The following is a 22,404-nucleotide window of genomic DNA, read 5'->3' as shown; positions in this document are numbered from 1 at the left end:
AAAAATTGCCAGCCTTTCTGTGTGCTGAGTTTAACACTACACAGGTTACTAGGAGTCCTACTGACGTGAAGGTCTCTCCAGGCCTCACATTCTAGACAACTGTCTTCCAAATTAATCAGATCTCATTCCAGTCACTTATCCAGTTTCTCTAGTAATATCAAAAGGAAAAGAAATAGAGATTTTTCTAGGCAAATATACTGTTGTAGTTCCAATAAGAAAGCATGAATTAGAAGACCCCAGGTTCAGGCAAAACCATTTCTGGGGGGGATCACCCAGAAGAATAGGAAGGTTTCAGAGAAGCCACAGACAGCCACATCCACAGCAGCTTCCAACATGAAAGGGGTCACAGATAAACAAAATGGAGTACATATGAATGTACCAGAGTATGACTTCCAGTATTCAAAGGGAAAGCACTCCTGCCATGTGCTACTCTGTGGATGAACATTGAGTACATGACACGAGATGAAATAAGTCACAGAAAAACCAATTCTCTACGACTCCATTTACGGAGTGTGTATCCAAAGTAGCCAAATCCCCAAAGACAGGAATGGAGATCACATGTATAAAATGATCCAGACAATAAATTCTGCAGTCTTTTTCTGTAATGCTTCACACTGTCCATCTTGCCCTCTGAGTGGATCTTTATCTAACTTGGTTCATGTGTGTTTGTGTGTGTGCATGCTGAGTTATGCAGACTTTTCCAATAGAAGAGGGAACTCCACACAGCAACTGTGAATGAGGGTGAAGGGAACAAATCTTATCTTAATGTTAGGAAACTAACAGGCTTAAGGGACTTTAAGGGTCTGCAGACCTTGCCTTAAGAACCACTGACATCACAGGCTCTTCTGTTGTTTTTTTCTCCATTCCTAGTATCGCTATAACTAAAATTCCATGTATACACTGAAGTGGGCTAGAAGACTTTCCTCCTACACAGAACACAAAAAGCAAGTAACTTTCTAGATTCTACTCTCATAGTGAACACTAAAGTTAGAAGTTATGTGTCTAGCCAAATATGGTTGTCTGTACCTATAATCCTAGCCCTCCAGAGCCTGAGGCAGGAGAATGGCAGTGAGCTCCGGGAAAGCCAAAATAAAGAGCACTGAACTACTAACGAAGCATATTGGACGCACAATATCTTTCTGATCTGAACCATCATTTGGACTCCTCTCTTCAAAGTGCTTTAGTTTACAACTATAATCCATGTCCTCTAATGAACTAGACAACCCAAAACTATAAAGAACACACACCACCCTTGATGACGTACAGCCATGGTGCTCGCGAGGTTTGCTCCTGTCCTATGAATATTCAGGTGAGAAGCCTTTGCCCTGGAAAGCAGACAGACTGCAATCCTGATCAGAAGATGCATCTACCACATTAACACAAAACGGAAGCATGCAGTTAACTGCTTTCTAAGGTGCCTGTAAGACATTTAACATCCACATTTCCAGTAGGATTGATTCACTTGAGCTCATGCATTGGAGACCATCCTGAGAAAGGCTCAAGTGAGCTAGTACTTCTGCTCTAGGTGTTATAGCCTTAGATCCTGTCTCAAAAAGTTGAAAACAGAGGATTAAAAAGTAAAACTCTGTGAAAATGGAACACTGCTTCACAGGAATGGGAAGACTTTCCATATCTGTGGGGCCTAATTTTCAAATGACGCAAAGCCTTAAAGGCAACTTTGAAAAAATATACATCAATATTTTAAGAAGTGGCAGTTAACAACAGCAAAACATTTTGAAACATTTTAAGTAACAGTAACTTGTGAATGTCTGACTTAAAACTGCCATCAATGATCATTACCTTTTTAAAGGGACATTTACAAGGAGAAACTGAAACCACAGGACATAATATCAAAGCTTTCCACTTCCAAAATGTCCTGAAGAATGGACAGAGCATCATCCTGGATGCTTCCACTGCAGTTCCAAGTACAATTACCATTTGTAATAGACAACAAGCTGAAGCCAGCTACAATCCTTGGTGTCAATAAGCCATGTCAGTGAGCCAATGACAATGACAGGCAACAACAAGCAACTGAAGACCGGAGACCTCTAGAACAGAGATCCATCTTTATACCCTGCATAAGGCCCTCGACTGGTTTCAGAACATCTTCTCCGGGTCAGCTTTTGTGTTTGTAAGTGGTAAATGTTTCAGAGGTGCTTGAGGTCTGACACAAGTAAAAAACACTAATAACGAGAAAATGACCACTTTTTAAAATAATAAGTTTAAAAACTTACCAACTCTATCAGGGAGAACTTCAAGTGCAGAAACTCTTTCATCTTTATTAAGTTCTAGTCCATAAACACAGTCAAATCCATCATACTTTATAAGATACAGGGAAGGATTCACGGGCACCTGGTCCAGGACAGTCCCCTTCCACTGGGTGACAGGGCCGTTGCCCTCTCTCCACCCATGCTGAATCCTGCAGCCTACGATGTTCCGCCGGGGCTGGGACACAGGCTTGCTTGGTCCCACACTGGTCCGATGTTTTCTGTATTCACACATACAACGTATTACTATCACAAGTATGCATATCTGGACCCAATACAATTACTAGCTTGCATGTTCTTCATTACACATGACCCTAAGGCAGGGACAAACTCCTACTGATAAGCCAGAATGACTTCAAGTTTTAGGCCAGGCTAGGCTACATAACAAAATCTGCTTCAAAAACAAATAGTAGTAATCTTACAGATGACCCGTTAGCTTTCCAGGACCCATATGGTATTTTGTAACTGCCTGAACTCAGTTCCAACACCCTCTTCTGGCCTCCTCAGGCATCAGGTACGCATGGAGTGCACATACATACATAATGGAGGCACTCACAAACGCATGCTTTTAATCCCAGCACTCCAGAAGCAGACAGAGGCAGGCAGATCTCTGTGAGTTCGAGGCCAGCCTGGTCTACAAAGTGAGTTCCAGGACAGGCACCAAAAGTACACAGAGAAACCCTGTCTCGATAAAAATAAAAATAAAAAACAAAAACAAAAACCCCCACAACTTAACATTTTACTCTTCTTTATGCCCTGGTAACCTTGAAAATAAACTAACCTTAAACGAGTTGAACTGTGTGTGTATGTGTGCATTCAATAAGAGTTCTCTCAGAAGCACAATTACATCACACACTTGAATAACTCACAAGCACCTTTTAACAGTTTGACAAATAATGATGTAATATTAAAAACATTGTAGCAACATCAAACATCAAACTAGTGATTTAAATATTTACATGAAATGCTAATACTCTGCGCCTATTTGTGTGTGCACACACATGCACATACAAGAATATATGTGTCCATGTAGAGGCTAGAAGTTGCTATCAAGTGTCTTCCTCTACTGCTCTCCACCTTATTTTCCAAAACAGTCTCTCACTGAATCTAGAACCAATGAGTTCCCAGAATCCACCTATCTCTGCCCTGTCCCCAAACTACTAGGGTTACAGACACATGCACCACCTGGGGACCCAAACTTAGCTCGTTACGCTTATTCACACAAGTATTTCACACACTCAGTCATCTCCCCAGTACACATCCTGGCTCCTGATGTGGGGGGTGAGAGCAGCCATGACACTCTGAAATACAAAGACAAAGGATGGACTTGGCTTGGGTGCAACCTGGTCCAAAATAAACTGATAGATGCTGCTATGTGCCAAGAGCAAACAGGGCTGAACAGGTTTCCTTTCCACTTTAAGAGTATACATGGCATTGCATAATTTCTTAAAAAACTACTGTAGCTACAATAGCTAAAGCTGTAATTATATATACATATATATTATAAAGAGAGGGACATTCATTATTTTCATGCACTTAGCCTTATCAGAGGTCCTGGAAACAATGGTCTCTCGCAAACATGAGGAAGGACATCAAAGTCAGTACGCACTCAGCTGGCGGGGAGAGGGGGGGATGGAGATGGACGACTAAAAGCTGAGGCAGAGTGGTGGGCCAAGTGCACCACCTCTAAGCCAGGTAGGTATCCCCACATGCTCCTCAACAGTCTTCTGACCTCAGAACCTCTAAGCCAGGTAGGTATCCCCACACACTCCTCAACTGTCTTCTGACCTCAGAACCTTCGGAAAAAGCAGCACATCTTCTTCCCAGGGATGGACAGCCAAGTCCCCAGGCCACTAGAGTACAAAAACCTAACTAAGCAGGTATGACTAGAGCCAGGAAATGAAAGCCCAGAGGCAGATAGAGAAACAGCAGACACAAGTGGCTAAAGGGAGTCTTGTTTTAAATAAGACACATAGCAGAGCTAAGGAACTCTGGTCCCTCCTGTCCCTGGGATCCTGCTGGACAATATACAAAAGTAGCTTAAAGAGGAAAAAAACAAATGTTCTTGACTGAGTTTTGACAGGTTGTAGAAATTAAAGGTTTGGCCAGGAAAATATATCCACGTAGTAGATAAAACTGTTACTGGCATTAAGCAAATAACACAAGCCAAGTAAAAGAAACTGTCCAGTTGATTGTGCCAAGGGGTGCCAAGATTAGATGATTGTTTCTGGGTGTTGTCTAAGAATGTTCTGGAGAGAGATCAGTATTTGAACTGCTGGGCTGAAGAAAAAGGATGTGTCCTCAGCAATGCAAATAGGCTTCACTCAATCTGCTGAGGCCGAATACAACAAAGGGCAGGAACAGGGCTTTCTCCCACCCCTGGACTAATCTTCCACCAGTGGCTCCTGGTTCTGACTTTGCATCAGAACTGTACCAACAGCTACCCCAGGTCTCCAGCTCACAGACTGCAAGTTGAGGGGACTTCCTGCCTCAATACTCAACTTCTCATAATCTTGATGTCTTCTATCTCCTATTGGTTCTCTTGCTCCAGAGACTCCTAATGGAGGACCATGCAAAACAGAATGGAAAAGCTAAGAATAAGACAATGTGAAAAAAGCTAGGTGATGTAAGAAACAGACACCCTGAAGGTTTGGGTCACACAGACAACCATGAGGATTCGGAAGAACTGGCGGCAGCGTGGAGCATGTAGAGAAATGAGTGGTCAAAGAAGGCAGGGTACGAAGCCTGAGGGCTAAGTACACGCTAACAGGGGTAGGGACTGCACCACGAGTTGTCTACAGCCTGCAGTCAAAGGCCAAGAAAACCCAAACTCAGAAACTGTCCTAAATCAAAACACCTCAAACACTATACCCCCTGGGAAGTCAGAAAGAGAATGACTCCTGCGGAGACATACCCCAGTAAAACACATTCTTTGCGCATCCGGGCAAAGGGACCAAATCATGTAAAGGTGAAACAGTTAAATCTGGACAACATGTTACGCCAGAAGACAATATGACAATGAGCTTGGGGCTCCTCTGGGAAACAAACCATGAGCCAGAAGGGCAAGCCAACTTCCAAGCAGAAAGACCACAAACTGAAAGTTGTAAGCATGTCCAAAGGTAGGGAACATTCTTCTCATATGTATGTGCCCCTTAAGATATAGCTCCCAAAGTGTCAAGTCACCAAAGGCTGACGTCAACACAACTCAACTCAGGACTGACAGGGAGTAGTAGATACAGTCACTGCAGAGCAAATGCGGAGGAAGAGACAAACCGGGACCACAGGAGATCCTTGAACAATGAAGGGATGCACCTACCAACCTTGGCACAGATGACAATCCCAAAGTCTCAGGCATGGTGGCACCAACCTTTAATCCTAGCATTCAAAGAGGTTGAGACAGGAGGGTCAGCAGTTCTGGGATAGCCTGGACTACACAGGGAGACTCTGTTGCCAAAAAAAACCTTAGCCAGGAATGAAGGCACCCATTTGTAAGCCTAGCATCCAGGAGGCCAAGACAGAGGAAACCAAGTCTGAGGCTAGTTTGGAGTACACATGGAGCTCCAGGCTACCCTGGGAAGTAGGCAAAGAAACTGAAACTCCCACTGATTACGTTTCTAGTAACACCAAAATAAATAGCATATATACACACGAGTATGTGCCCACCACAATATACTCATGGAGGTCAGAAATGCTTCTGTCCTTACACATTACATGGGTTTAGGGACTTGAACTTGGACCACCAGGCTTGCATGGGAAGCACTTGTTCCCTCTGAGCTACCTTACTTACCTTACTAAGTTCCCACAAGATCACTTTTTTTACTGATACTGCTAATTGAGTGGAGACAACTACTCTCCCAGTGGTGAGCAGCAACAGATTGTGGGGATTCTAGTAGAACTCACAAGATCTGAACTCACCCCAAGAGCAAGAGGAAGTAGCTGAGATGACCACTGCAGCTGGTTCCCGTGACATTACGATATGCTGTTACACCTTCTATGTGTTTACATCTATCTGAAAATAGCAATCTTCAAAGTCCTTCTGTGCAGTTTTGGTGCTATAAGATTCATCCACAACCCCACTCCACCCCACTCCATCACTACCCCAAAAGTTCCCAGCTCAACTTCAGGTGTGACTCACATGTCAGTCTCAGTATTTGAGAAGACATCAAAATGTGCAACTGTCATCTATTCTGATACAGATTTGGCACAATTCGCAATCTCTCTCACACAACCAGCACAACAGAAGAGAAAAAAAGCTTCGATAAAGCTATCAAAAGCTTGTAACTACTAAAGAACACTCAGACCCAAAAGAGGACCAGTCTAAACGTGCAGTTTCTAGGAACAAACATCTGTCATGGTCCCCCCCGCCCCCGCGCCCCCCAGCATCACACTTGACTTAGAACACCAGAATCTTCTCGGTGATACTTTTTACCTTTGTCTTCAGGCAGTCAGTCCCAAGCCGTCATTCAGTTTTACAAAGCCCACACCCCAGTGAGCTCCCTGTACAGGAACAGGCCCACACAAAGGCTAAGGGGGGCACCCCACCGAAGCAAGGATGCACAGGATCCTATCACTCACACACACACACACACACACACACACACACACACACACACACTCTCTCTCTCTCTCACACACACACACACACACACACACACACACACACACACACACACCACTTTTTAACTTCAGGAGGAGCCACTGTAACTTCCAGTCCTAAGCAACAGCCACTGTTCTTTCTGTTAGGACTGCTTTGTCTACTCAGGACTCTGGTACTCCATGTGAATCTTGAGGATGTTTTTCCAGTTCTGCAAGGAACATCACTGGGATTTTGATGGGGATTGCTCTGAATCCATAGACAGCTTTTATTTCTACAGTATGAATTTGTCAGTCCATACTTTAAGCAAATCACTAAATAAAACAGGAAGTCAGTATCTAAAGGTAAGCCTTATTCTACTTCACTCCAAATGTTGATTCTAATGCAAATCATGGTTGTGTACTGGTTTCTTTTTTTTCATTAATTTATTTTGTGTACACATGTGTGGATACATCTGTGCCATGGTTTGTGTATAGAGGCCAGGGGACAGCTGGCAGCAATCAGTTCTCTCCTTCCACTGTGTGAGTCCTGGGGACAAAACTCAAATCATCAGGTTTAGCAACAAGTGTCTCTTCTGGCTGTGCCATCTCACCAACCCTTTTCATTTTTTTGGAGGTAGGAGCTCACTCAATAGCCCACGCTGGCCTTGCACTCACAAAGATCCTCATCCTTCAGAGTCATGAGTGCTAGAGTACAAGTGTGCAACTCTGTGGTCATCTGAATGAGAACAGCCCTATGCATTCATCTATTTGAATGTCTGGGTCCCAATGGATTACTCTGGAAGGATTAGGAGGTGCAGCCTGGTTAACAGAGGTGTCAGTGGGCTTTGAGGTTTCAAAAGCCTGTGCCACACCCAGTCTCACTCTTTCTGCCTTAGGTGTGTGGATAAGATGGAAGTTCTCAGCCACCGGTGCACCTCCCTGCCACACCTGCCACAACATTCCCCACTATGATAGCCATGGACCAATTCTCTGAAACTGCAAGCAAGCCCTGAAATAAATGCTTTCATTTTAAGTTGCCTTTGAAATAGTATCTCTTCACAGCAACAGAACAAGAACTAAGACATATGTTGGATTTAGGGTAACTTTTTTTTTTTTTTTTTAATCTGTTTACAGAATAGAAATAATCCTTCTCCTGGGCCAGTAAGGCACCACATGCCAAAGCCTCACCATGTAGAACAATTAATACCTCAGGGAGTGCATGTCTAGGGCTTTACTGAAAGAAATGTTCAGTAATACATCCTACTGACCAAGTAATTAAGATCTATCACTACACTGAAATAACTATACAGCTACTAAAATTACAGAAAAAGAGAGCTGGGATGGAGCTCATTGGTGGAGCGCTTACTGAGCATACCCAAGCCACAGGTTTGATCACCAACTCCATGAAAGAAAAGAAATCTAAAATTAGAAATAAGAATTTAAAGATTTTTTTCCCCATTTGCTTGAATTATCTTTTTTTTTTCTTTTAATTTTAAAGATGTTTTAAAAACACAAATGTAAGCCAAGTTTTGCTGGTCACTGCAGGGTCTTCCTAAGGAAAGTGGAGATGTATACAGCTGCTGTAGGCCTCGTTTGAGAGCTACTGCCCTGCTCAAGCAATTCCATGCATCTCTGTGCTTTGTCAACTATCCAATGAAGCCCAGACAAAGCAGAAACAAGGGAGCCAAGAGAATGTCACATCCTGCCCCAAGAACTGAGCACGATTTAGCCATCAGATTTATTCAAAAGCCAACAGTGGAAAAGAGGCTATCAATCTGGGAGGGGTCAGAGGGTGATGGGATGGAGAGGATATGGAAGGGGCTGGAAGAAAAGGAAAAGGGGAAAGTGATGTAACTATATTTTAATTACAGCTACATAGTATAAAATCCTCAAGTAATTGACAAAAATATTGTTTTAAAGAAGGAAAGATTAGTAATGGACTGGAGAGATGGCTCATTGGTTAAGAGCACTGGCTATTCTTCCAAAGGTCCTGAGTTCAATTCCCAGTAATCACATGGTGGCTCACAAACCATCTAAAATGAGATCTGGTGCCCTCTTCTGGCAGGCAGAACACTGTATACGTAATAAATAAATCAATCTTTAAAAAAGGGGGGGAAAGATTAAAGAAAGAAAGAGAAAGAAGGAAAGGAAGGAAGGAAGGAAGGAAGGAAGGAAGGAAGGAAGGAAGGAAGAAAGAAAGAAAGAAAGAAAGAAAGAAAGAAAGAAAGAAAGAAAGAAAGAAAGAAAGAAAGAAAGAAAGAAAGAAAGAGGAAAGACGACCAGTCGGTGGTAGGTAGTGCACACCTTTAATCCCAGCACTTGGGAGGTGAAGGCAGGTGATCTCTTGAGTTCGAGGCCAGACTGGTCTATAGAGCGAGTTCCACAACAGCCAGGGCTATTTCACAAACCAAATAAAAGAGAGTCGGAAAAGGAAAGGGGGGAGGGGAGGGAAAGACCAAAGAACTCAAAATTTGGTGTGTAGGGAAGTGAGGGTGGAGAAGACAAATCTCTGGGAGAAGTGAATATGATCAAAATACATTGTATGAAATTCTCAAACAATTAATAAAACTAATAATTTTTAAAAAGTAAACACTGGAATGACAAGTTAACACTGAGATGTCCAGCTCTACAACTGTTCCAGAATCTAGTGAAAAAGAGATTACTCAGTGGGTGAGGAGCCTTCTAAGCAAGCAGGAGAACTAGAGTTTCCATCTCCAGCACTCACATCCCTGGAGCCATCTGGCCAGACTAACTGAATTGGCAAGCTCTGGGTTCAAGTGAAGAACTCTGTCTCAATATATAACATAAAACACCTGATGTCAATCTCTGGCCTCTACATGTGCATACACACGCCCCTCACACACATGTGACTACACACCTACCTACCTACCTACACACACACACACACACAGTGCTAAAGGACTGATTAAAGGAAAACTCATTTCTCTCAATATTGGAAACAAGTGGCAGAGAAACAGAAGGAAGCTCTATGAAGCTTTTAAAGGAGAAACTTTGGGGAGAGTATCTTTCAAGTGAGACAATGTAATGACATAAAGGGGAAGGAAATACTGGGACAGGAAGAGTTTAATGGGGTAAGGGATGGGAGGGCATGACAGAGAAAGGAATGTGGGTGGGAAGGGACAAGTAACATTAAAGGCCTTTAAAAAACATTTATCTTACGTGTCTATGTGTGTACATGAACCCTCGGGGATCAGACTCCTCAGAAACTGCAGTTAGAAGCGGGGATGCTGGGAGCTACACCCCATTTTCCTGCAAGAGCATTTAGTGCTCTTAATTGCTGAGCCTCCTTTCCAGCACCCAAACCAAAACCAACTAGGAATAACTAACCCGGCAGGTGGAAGACCTCTAAAGCAGAAGCTTTACAAGAGCAGAGAAAGACGATACTAGAGGGTGGAAAGATCTGTGCTCACCAACTGACAATAAAAAAAAAAAAAAAAAAAAAAATCACACTGTGAAGACAAAAGCTGCCCATAGACTCTGTGTACTTCCCATCAAAATTCCAGTGACATTCCTTACCAAACTATAAAGAGCAATCCCAAAACTGATATGGAAGCACCGAAGATCCCCAATAAACAGAGCAATACCACCTAAGCAGAATAGTAAAGGACCCCAGACCACACTCTTTCATATGTGGTCCCTAGATCTGAAGTTTTGCATCTCTAAGGTGTACAGCTGATGCTAGGAAGTGGACAGTGAAAGGGGCAAAAAAACGGTTTTGAGAGCAGGTTGGGAAGAATAAAAAACTATACATATGGCATAAAAGCTGAAGGAGGGGTTCGGAGGAGAATGTAGTAGGGAAGAGAGGGAAAGAATCAACAAAATGAAGTATATATGAAAGGCCCACAATGAAACCCATTACTAATTAAAGAAAAATAAAAAAAGAAGTCCAATTGGTAGGCAATATTTAATACACTACGTGTGTACACTAAGCCTGTCAATTATCACAGTTCCACCATTAGTCAGGCTGTCCTACACTGAACTTAGCTGCATGGATCAATTACTGGTGATTCTTCCCAGTCTAGTTGGTACTGTTAACATCAAAGCAATTCTTTGGACTCTACAAAATTTAGAAGAAAATAGTTAAATAAAAACCTTGGTCTTTTTGCAAGATACAAACTAACATTAGAAACTTGCTTGGCTGGCAGTTGTTATTTTATAAAATTTCTAGGTGATGCTGTCATTTCCTGGTGTGAAATGACAACACAAAAACAAGATGAAATAGAATAATATCTCCATGAAAGTCATCATCAGTTCATCTACACACTGTGGATGGGTAGATGGTGCCTGAAGGAACACCACAGTACATTAGGGAGTTAATTCATGTTCTGAGGGCCTCTTAGAAACTTTGGATACCTCTTGGAGACCTGTCCAACATGAGTATTTATGACTGAAGTAGCCCATTTTCAAGATGATGCAAGAAAGCAGGAAGCTCAGTGGATGTGGTGTGGTAGTTAGCCCACTTCTAGACCTAGCTCAATTATTGATTAGTTGTCAAACTTCAAGCAAGTTTCTTAATCTCTTTGGGCATTAGTTTTTGCATCTGTAATAAGAGCTCATGGCTCCAACTTGACAAGGGTATCATGAGAATGACGTGAGACTACACCAGAGACCAACAAGGAGGGGGAGAAACACTCTCCATTAGTGACTGGCGTCTCTACCTTATTTACAGTTTACTCCTTGAGTATGTACATTCCTATAGGTGATCTGCCTGTGCATGTACATGAATGTGTAGATGGAGGTCAGAAGCTGACATCTGGTGTCTTCCTCAGTCACTCTCCACATTAATTTTTTAAGACAAGGTCTCTCATTGACCCTGGAACTCAGAAGATTCATCGAGGTGACTGACTGGTCAGGGAGCTCCAAGGATCTACCTGTCTCAGCACTCCCAGCACTCACCCAGCACTGGGGTTACAGATGTGTACTACTGCAGCTGACTTCTAAGTTAAACGAGGGTCCTATGTCTGCGTGCAAAGCAAACTTCACAGTCTGTCAATCCCCAGCATTTACTCTTTAAAAGCAAATTAGTGAATTGGGTGTGGTAGTGTACGCCTTTAATCCCAGCACTTGGGAAGAAGAGATCTCTGTTGTGAGTTACGTCAGACTGGTCTGCTTGAGTTCCAGGCTAGCTAAGGATGCATATTAGTGAAACTTTGAACTTTGAAAACACAAAACAAAAAACAAATAAAAAGTTCATGCAAATTAATAAAACATACAACACCCCCCATTTTCAAGATAGTACCTTGAAATGGAGACCTACTCCCCATTCACATGGAGGGGAGAGTTAACATCTAAAAATAAGAACAAACCACTATAACTAAGTTCACTTAGATGCCGTCTCAACTGTATTTGCACTCAAGACATACTTTAATCATACAGCATCCCAAACAACTTCATGAAACAAAATCCAGAAAGCCCTGTCTTGATGCCAGCCTCCCAAATCCAGCAGGTAGCCAGCACACAGCAAGTACACAGATAATTTCCACTAAAAACAAAATTAAGGACATGGCTATAGCAGTTGCCTAGCCTGTAAGGCCCTGGATTAGACTCCCAACAGGGACAGTGATCAAAATAAACATATACCATTTCCTCTGTGGTGGAGGTAACTCCTGAGTTCTCCTAGCACCTCTTAGGGATGGGTGTGTATGCTGACAGCAGCTCTCCTGACTTCACCTCAGCATCTAACTGTAAGAGTAACTAACCCTGAGCCTACCCACTACTGTGGGCAACAACAGGACAGGCACTGTGGAGGATGGAGGGATGAGAGCTGAGGAGCTGAGGTTCCGTTTTATATTTGGTTTTCATTTAAAAATTTTGTTGTTGTTGTTGTAGGAAGAAAACTGTGTTGAAAAGCGACAGCTCACTGATCTGGTCCAACACTTACTTCAGACATAGGCAAGCTGCACTCAGAACACAAAGCAATCTGCAAAGCTCCTTGTCCCTGCTCACTCCATTCAAGACCATTCAAGACATTAATAGCCAGCACCCAACAAGGGAACTTTGGATTTCTTTCTCCTTGGCCCTCTGTTCACCTTCAAATTTGCAGTGAAACTTCTCTCATTCACCTTCTGGGGCACAGCAATGCACTCAAGACTCCGGACCTTAGACAAGCCTGTGAAAGCAACAGATGGAGTTCCCACATGTGGAACAAACAACTCAAGCTCTTTTTGTTGCTTTGCCTATGAACCCTGAACTGCTCGTTGTTTTTTTGTTTGTCTATTAATTTATTTTTTGACTATTTCATACATGTCTACTATATATCTCAATCAATTATATTGATAGTTTCAAGCAGTTGGTGTTTATTTCTTGTGCATGAAGGGGTCAAACCCACAAGACGGTGAATGCTCAACATTACTCAGGAGAGGAAACAAGAAATCCCTTGCTCAAAATACATGCATAGCACAACCATTGGATGAACAAATGTAGCTGGACTCCCTTGGGCCGCCAGCTTGGCCTTAGCTTAGGCTTGTCTCAACTAGCTCTTATAATGTAAACAAGCCCATTTATATTAATCTATGTTCTGCCACATGCCACCTCTCTTTCATCTTGCACCTCCTGTTTCCTGTCCTGGCTGGTGACTCCGCCCTTTTTTCCCCAGTGTCCTCTCTGTCTCCAGAAGTCCTGCCTAACCTAAAAGAGCTATTGGCCATTCAGCTCTATATTAAACCAATCACAGCAATTTATCTTCACACAGTGCACAAATATCCCACAACAAATGTCTAACTTCTTAAGTCAATGAAATTTTAACCAATGGTAGTAGGGTGCTAAAACACTGCAACTTAATATTCTTAACTTCTTTTACAGGGCAAAAATCTATTCTGAATGAACTGCTTTGGTCTTAGAAAGGAGGTATTTCACTTGTCCCTTACCCACTGTCTAATATTTGTGGTTTGTATTTGTGCCTTACTGTTACTCTCTATTTGAGACAAGAGACAGCTTACCATTCATGCCACACTAATGTAGAGAGGTACCACATAAATGGATACAGCAAAAGCAGGAAGATGATGAACTAAGGTAAGGTTTATTCTGTTCTCAGGGAACAGCACACTTACGGAACTTTCAATTTTTTGTTTTCTAGGTCACTTAAGATAAGTATTAAGTATTATATTTACATTATACACTCATCTTAATGAAAGACATGTCTGGTTCAATTATCAACCATTACTGAGGGAACTTTTTGTTTACCAGACCTTCCATGACCAAGACACTTCCTATTCTCTTCAGCTCCACTGAGGCAGTGAAGGGACTCAACTCTCCCCTGTGAATCACTTGGGAAGAACTGCTGCAGGACGCTTATGCAGTGGCAGCAGGAGGAGAGCCTCCATGGATAACTTACACTCTCAAGTCACTGTTAGAGTGGTCTATCAATGACACAGGAGTACAGTCATCTCTGCATAGCAACTACAGGACTAGAACACACTTGTCACTTTAAATGCATGACTATTGCCAGGCCTAGTGACATATTCTTGCACACATGTAATCACAGCAGTTTGGAGGCTGAGTAAGGAGAATCACAAGTTTTAGGCAAGCTCAGACAATACAATGAGATGATGTTTCAAAAAAAACAAAACAAACTGATTAAGTCTATTTTAAATGGGTATGCTTTCTATAAATTACAGGTACAAAGAGGAGCATGGCAACTGGCTAGGTGGACCCTAGCATCAAATTATCTCTGTTCAGCCCTTGACTAAGGTTTTAACCTTAGTCCCCCCCCCCCCACACACACACACTGTTATTTCCCGCCATCCAATGGGCTCCCATTAAGATAGAGGATGGCCATGACTCAAAGGCTTTTACCAGCTGAAGTGCATACCTGGCACACTTCATCCAGTCCAAGGAGAGGGAATGGGCAGGGGGTGACCACACATAATTACTAAGCATTAGGTGGAGGTGAGCTAAGAAGCTCTGGCTTAAGAGGTAGTCCTGGTGCTGGTTATCTAAACACAGGTGTGAGCATTGCTTACTTGTGAGATGTCCTCTTCTTCATCATGTTTGCAGATACTCCAGCATGGCCTACAAGAGAGACAAGTTACAGTCAGCAAAAAGTGGATTACAAACAAAACCATACTTCATAAAGCCTGGAATAGGTCATTAACCACCAACATGTTAGAGCCATTTGTTTACTTGACTTCTGAAAAGGAGATACTGTAAGCAGACAAAATGACAGACCCAATGGTTCTTCGCTTCCAGATCAGCCATAAAAATAAAGCCAGTTACACATACAAAAGTAAGAAACACATCTGACCATAAAGCAGTAAACGGTACAGAACTCAACTCGTCTTCCCTCATAATCTAGGAAACACAGGGATCGTCTGGTTGAGACACCAGCAAGCAAAGGAGCTAAAGCTGTCCAACAAGTGAAGCAGTGGCCACCACTGGCCGTGAATTCATTTCTGGAAGCCATTTTTGGAGGATGGTATTTGAAGGGAGCAGGACCTTGCCAGGAGGAGTGTCACACTGGAGTTAGAGAGGGCTGTTTGTCATTAACATGTAACAGGGCAGTGTATACAGGGAGAGCTACTTAGAAGAAGACTCCAAACCTCAGCGAGCTAGGGGTCAGCAAGGCTCCACACTCTGGCTGAACAGGAATCTGAATGTGAGTAAATTCTGAGGAAATCACAAATTGATAAAGCTGTTCAAATTCCATCTAGCCACTTCTTGGACTAGTGAGGCAATCAGAAACAGAACAAAACAAAACAAACAAACAAACAAAGGACTCCTCAAGAAATCTACAGCAGCCTACATAAAACAGAATACCAAAAACCCATCCTCAACATCTACCTGACAAACTTAACACCTTTTAAAATGTCCAACTACTTCTCTTAAAAACTATTAGACAAGAAAGGTCTAAGTGTAGATACTCAGTTTGTGTGCGGCGCGCGCACACACACATACACACAGAATAACCCAGCTTTGGTGCCACATGCCAGCGTTGGGGGGAGGAGACTGGCTTTGCAGACCAGACACCAATAACCAAGTAGGTTATAATCGAAACAAAATATTTAGCACACAAGGACATTAAAAGGTAAGTAGACACATCCAACTAACTAATCCCTAGACTCAGGAAATATACAAGAAACAAATCAAACCAGGAAACAGTAAGTCGCTAGCACTGAAGACCCACAGGGGTGACTAGTAGGCTATGAAGATCAGTAAGGTCAATCCACATTGACATAAACTCCCCAAACCTGCACAAAGACATAAATAACTGAAAATGAAACCAGCCCTAGAGACCCAGAGAGCAGCACCCACAGGCCTAACACGTGGGAAACTAGACCATAATAAAGAGAAGAGGAGCAAGGGACAGCAACTGCCAAGTAGAAGTGTGATGAAGCGCATGAGGCACAGGGTGGTGAACAAGCACAGAGACAGCCATGCACAGCACCCCCTAAACTAACTTCTGAAAACCACAGGTAATGTTTTCACGAGCGCAAAACAAACAAAAAACACTTCTAGACACATAGACACAGGGAATCAATATTATGAACATAAAACACTTCTAAACACACAGATACAGGGAATCAAGATTTGCTGTAAGGAACAACTTAAACCAGGAGACCGTGATTCAATCTGCTACCCACCTGTTGACATGGTATCTTTCAGTCCAGCTGCACCAAACAAGGACAGAGACAGACTTAACTTCAGGACAAATAATGTCACCATGGATCACAAAATACACTTCAAAATGGTATGGTTAATTAATCAAAAATAACCTTAAATACACACAAGCCTAATTACAGAATACCAAAATCCATGCAAACGGGGGTGAAAAAAAAATCACATCTACATTATGTATGTATAGTTACATAAATGCTCTTCTCTTGGCAAGTGGTGTTAACAGGTGGGTAGAAAACTAGAAAGGACAGATACCTGAGCACCACAACAGACAGCTTGAAACCATGTCAAAACATTATTTCCTCTGGGACCCCAGGGTAACACTCACCCAGATGTACCAGCCATATGCTTAGTCATAACATGAGTCTAATAATATACTTAAAATATTCTGAAATCATACAAAATGTATTTGCTTACCAGGTCAGCATTTTAAACTGAGCATAAAAACAAACAAGTTCTCTGAACAGTTGAACAGAATAAAAATAGCCTACTGAGCTTAGAGGCTGCAAAGGAAGCAGCACTTTTACCCACCAGGTACACACATAAAATGGCCAAGAATGAAAAGCCTTCACCACAGGGCAGAATGGTTCTCTGGGAGGCAACAGGGCTGAGACTGCAGGCTTCTTCACTGTGTGCAAACTCCCATTCCTTGTCCTTATATTAAGGTGCCTTTACAGCTGCTCAACACCAACTACAGGTACTAAGCAGCCACTACAGCTCTCAATCAGAGACAAAGATGGCATGTTGGGGACCTGATTGCCAGGAGAGCCACCTGAACCCACTGAGGGAAGAACAAAGATAACAACAAAAGGAAGTTTGTGACTGCTACAAGCCAAAAGTGGGAGCAACCATCCCTGAGTGTCCCCAGACACCTCTGACAGGTCAAAGGAAGGATTCATCAAGGTATGCTAGAAATACACAGAACGTACCAGGTGTTTCCACCTCCTCTCCCATCCCATAGTATCCCACTCCTCACAACCCACTCCCCACCCCTCAGAAGCCTACTCTGGGCACACAGCCTGTTGACTTCTAGAAACAGGTACCTCAAATGTAACAAAGCCAGGCCACTGTCTCTGATCCTTGAAGCGAAACTTCACTGTAGCAGGCTTTCTTGGACCCCAGCTCCCAAATCATAACACAGAGACTTATTAATTATGAATGGTTGGCTTTAGCTTAGGCTTGTTTCTAGCTAGCTTTTTTTTTTTAACTTAAATTAACCCATTTCTATTCATCTATGTGCTGCCCCAAGGCTCGTTTACCTATTTACATGCTGCCCATCCTGCTTTCCTGCTTCCTCCATGTGTCTGTCTGTCCCCTTCTCTCTCTGTCTGCCAGCCCCACCTATCTCTCCTCTCCCTAGCTATTGGCTGTTCAGCTTTTTTAGATCATTCAGGTACCTTAGGCAGGCAAGGACTAACAGCAACACATCTATACATAATTTTAAAATGCAGCATAAACAAACGCAACACACCTTAACATAAACAAGTATTATGCAATACAAATGTAAGAAAACTTTATTTAAACAAATATGCTATTCCAGAACACTTCACTGTATACTATGTATCATGTCAGTGTTGACTTTCTCAATGAGAACCTATTTCACTGGGTAAGAAAAGGTAAGCAAGCATTATGCCAAAATAACTGTCTAATCCTAGATAAAAAAAAGATAAGAGTTCAAGCCATACAGTGAGACTGAGGCTCTGGAGACAAGTAACATGGTTGCCTGACAGGATCTGAGAAATCAGTGGTGACCGGGAACACAGTGCAGTCAAGAGACTGATGAGACAGAGGCCATGCAAGGAGTCCCAAAGCTCCAGAAAATTAAATTGTAAGCAGACCATCTCCAGTTTCTGGCCCAGCTCATCAAGAGTTTAAGTTGCTCCTCTGTCCTTATCACAAGTAAAACACTAAAAATTCCCATAGCGCTTCTTAGATTGAGCAGAGAATCAGTCACAAGACAGCAATTGCTCATAAATTAGAAAGCAGGAGATAAACAAGAGAGGATGGTACCTAGGCTGTCAGACCCCATCCAGGAAGCCGTGCAGAAGGAACCTCAACTAGTGCTGCTGGAGTTACTAGAGCCCAGTCAGACAGTGGGGTTGAGGTATGCTCTTAAAAGAGGCCTACACTTTAGTTTACCTCTGAAAGGTAATAATCTAGACAAGCTGTCCTATGCCCCTAAGGCAGGGTGGCTGACATGACATTCATGCCCAAGAGGTTAAGCCAATCATAGAACCAGAGAATGAGTTAATGGAAAGAGTGAGCAACAAAACCTGACAGGTAGGAGAGGAGAGGAAATCATTTCAAACAAAGAAAGAAGCCAGGCACGGATGCACACCTCCAGTCCCAAAAGTGGGAAGCAAGGGCCGGAGGACCACATCTAAGACCATGGCCAGCACAGTCTACATGGCAAGTTCAAGGCTACCCATGGAAGCTGGGCTTCTTTAAACCGAAAACACTGCACACTGTCCATGGTGTCTGTGGGCAAGACAACCAAAGACATAGGGCCAGCGTAGGCAACAAGTTCTGAAACAATAATAACCTCACTTAAACTTTGTCACACACTTTTTTCAATGTTCAAATGCCTAGAAGGCTACGTACTCCAAAGAGTTATTTATTTATTTATTTATCAGTGTAGCTTGTTGGCAAACGCCTTGTGGTGATCCTAACACTGGGAGTCACAGACAGGAAGATCAACATGCTCAAGATCCTGTGGCCCAAAAAAAAAAAAAAAAAAAAAGGAAGGAAAGAAAAGACTGGCTGGCTGGCTGATTCACTAATTTTATAAAACATTGTGTAAGGTTATTTCTTTGTTTGGAGGAAGAGGGTTTTAAAAATCAACATTTTTAAGCTGGGCGGTGGTGGCACACATCTTTAATCCCAGCACTTGGGAAGGCAGAGAGGCAGATCTCCGAGTTTGGGGCCAGCCTGATCTAAGACAGCCAGGGCTACACAGAAAAACCATGTCTCACCACCGCCCACCCCACCCCCCAAAAAATCGACACTTCTATTTCTGTTAACTTTTAACCATGTGCCAAAAAAAAAAAATCAGAATGGGTTCCCGTTTCAGGGAAGGGGTGCAGGCTTAGTTTTTGGTTTAGTTTTGTTCCTAAAATAGGACTTCATGTAGCCCAGGCTGGCCTGGAACTTGCTATGTAATGGAAGATTGTTTCAAATGCCTGATCTTCGCGACTCCACTTTAGAATGCTGGAATTACAGGTCCACAAGGCCTCCTTCAGTTCAGATCCACACCAGTAAAGCTGTTTCAAATAAACATTCTCAAAACTGAGTAAGATCCTCCTTCTGCCCCAAAGCTACTCAATCTCCTAAATCTCTCTAAATCTAACATTCTAACATTTCAGCTTCTTAAAGTAAAAATAAAGCCTTGATTTATTATATTCTTAAACAGATACTTGGAATTCACTTGTTTACCATTTACCTATAAATTATATAGGTATTGTATATAGGTTATACAGAAAACAGTATTTAGCATGGTGGTTCCCTTTTCAAGAAATCAAAGCTCTTCTTTCACATGCAGCACTAGGAATGGAGAAGATCACACTGCCAGGTACTATGTGAAATCGCTGTCCTATGTTCTAAAATGTACGTCACACTGAAATACATGCAAAGCTGCAATGCTTACCTGCATCAGCTCTGGACCGCTGGCCAGGTGTCTTCCCGAATGGGGTCTTCATTCATCTGTATTTATGTGAGCAGCAGAGCTGCTGGACTAGGGTGAAAATCCAGTATTTTTAAGATATGAAGCTTCTTTCCCACAGGTCAGTGTTCCTGTTAATCCACCATCCAGGTGTCTCTTTCACAAGTTCAGCAAAAACATGTAGAATCCCAAGCACTCTATAAAATGAACATCAAAACAAAATGTCAGGGAGCCTCTAAATATGACACAAAATATAAGCACAATTCTCAGCTAAAAGGCACTGATCCCTACAGCAATGCCATGGTTCCCAGCAAAGACAACATCTGACAGTGTGAAGGGGAAGCCTGGGATGGGTGCAGACCCAGTGGAGAGAAGAGGCTATGCAGAGACTAGAGAGCCCTTTCCTGTTACAGACTAAAGCACCTTGCTACTAATCACCAGGGCCACAAATATTGGGATTGAAGACAGCACAGCCTTTTTCCTGGGGGGAGGCAATGGTGCAGGTCACTCAGTAAGGGGAGATGCAGTTGGCATACCAATGCTTGGGAAAAAAGATGACATAATTTTGTTTCTCTCTTTCTGTTCTCAACCTCTCAAAACAAAACAAAAAAAAAAATCCACTAACCCAAGAGAACTCCCAAAGAAACGTGCCATGCAGATGCTAAATCGTTTCACAAAAGCAGAACCATTTACAACAAATTTGGTTCCAGGAACTCTATAGTCCAGGTAATAAAACATATCCATATACATCTCAATCAGACATTTTTCCAACTGCTGTAGGGTAATAGTGTTACTGGCTTAGATAACTGCTCTTGTAGTCAGTCCTTTTATTTTATTTTAGCTGGTTACTTGTAACTACTAAATAAACAATTCCAGAGATCTGTGTACCACCACCCCTCCACGGTTTTACCATTCAGTCCCTACCTAAGATTACAAGGAGGGTTCATCACAGCCCAATGGCCTTTCCCTGGTCCTTTCTGCTGTGCTTAGAGATAAAGCACTAAACATGAAGGTAAAACACGTAAGCTTTTATGTCAAACTTAATTCTCTTGTAACCTGAGCAGCATCCAGTACTGCTAGTCACAGCTCAGCAGACAGGCTTGCTGTGTGCACTACAAAGAACTTCCCACCACCCCAAGTGACAGCTGCCCAGGACCCCTTATAAGACAGAATGCACTGTCAATGGGTCAACCAATTCCAATCTTTCTCTGCATGAATTTTACCACTATAGTATCAATATCAGTGGCATACAATAAACATGATATAGTGGTTCCCAACTTTGAAAGCTAACCCCTGTGGAGTAGAGAGATGGCTAGGCTCTGAAGAGATCTTGCTTCTTGTATGTAAGAGCCTAAATTTAGATCCCAACACCCACACAGAACCCACAATTCCAAGGGATGACACCCTCTTCTAACCTTGGGCCCCATGTATACCCATGATGCACATACAGGAAGGCAAAACACTCACTACACATAAAATAAAAGCAAATCTTTTTGTTTGTTTGTTTGAAATAGTGTCTTACTGTATAGCCAGCCCTGGCTGGATTCAAACTCAGAGACCCACAGCCTCCCAAGGGCTGCCCCACCTGGCTAAAACTAAATCTTAAATTACCCCCCCCAAAAAAAGCTATCCGTAACTCCACCCCTCTTCTGCTGTGGGGTGTCTTTCTGTATGTTGTAAATATGTGTTGCTCTGATTGGTTGATAAATAAAGCTATGGCGGGAAATTCAGGACAGAGGCAGGAAGAAGGGCAGAAGCAAAGCCACCATCCCACCATCCAGAGCAGCATGTAATGGCACACAGGTAAAGCCACAGAACACACGGCGACATACAGATTAATAGAAATGGGTTAAGTTATAAGAGCTAGAGCTGGTCTCTGTTGTTCTTCACTTGTGCCTGACCCATGAGTTTCCAGGGATTCTCCTGTCCCCATCTCTCTGTAGGACTGCTGGGATTACAGATACTCATGCTATGTCTGGTTTACATGCCAAGTACTTTTCACCACTGAGTCATTTCCCCACATCTACATGAGGACTTTTCAAGCAAAATAATGTGCATTAAAGTTTCTAGAAAAAAGCCACACCTATTGCTAATTAGAACTTCATGATTGTGGAATGAGCTGGAATGCTATAGATCCAATCTTAGCCTATCTTTAGTCTCTACTAACCATTCACTGTCTACCTAAGTGTCTGACCTAACATCCTTCTAACTATCAGATAAAACCTTTCTTGGAATGTATAAAATGTCTTCATACAGCACCTGAACCCTTTA

At 42.6% G+C, this 22,404-nt stretch overlaps 1 protein-coding gene across 2 annotated transcripts in view; it reads right to left on the bottom strand.

Annotated features, from left to right (window-relative positions):
* Spin1 (spindlin 1) overlaps positions 1-22,404 on the bottom strand; it is a 50,889-nt gene that overhangs the window by 9,685 nt on the left and 18,800 nt on the right. For both annotated transcript variants that reach the window (XM_036188353.1, XM_036188354.1), the window contains exons 2-4: positions 20,119-20,330; positions 14,825-14,873; positions 2,235-2,488 (exon numbers count right to left, since the gene is read on the bottom strand). In XM_036188353.1, coding sequence (XP_036044246.1) covers positions 2,235-2,488; positions 14,825-14,873; positions 20,119-20,170 — 355 coding nt within the window. In that variant the 5' untranslated portion in view covers positions 20,171-20,330. The remainder of the gene's footprint in view (positions 1-2,234; positions 2,489-14,824; positions 14,874-20,118; positions 20,331-22,404) is intronic.

The sequence above is a fragment of the Onychomys torridus genome, chromosome 5, assembly GCF_903995425.1.
Source record: "Onychomys torridus chromosome 5, mOncTor1.1, whole genome shotgun sequence".
In the NCBI taxonomy this organism is placed as follows: domain Eukaryota; kingdom Metazoa; phylum Chordata; class Mammalia; order Rodentia; family Cricetidae; genus Onychomys; species Onychomys torridus.
Note: the sequence above shows the minus strand (reverse complement) of the source record. Positions and strands in the feature narration are given on the sequence as shown.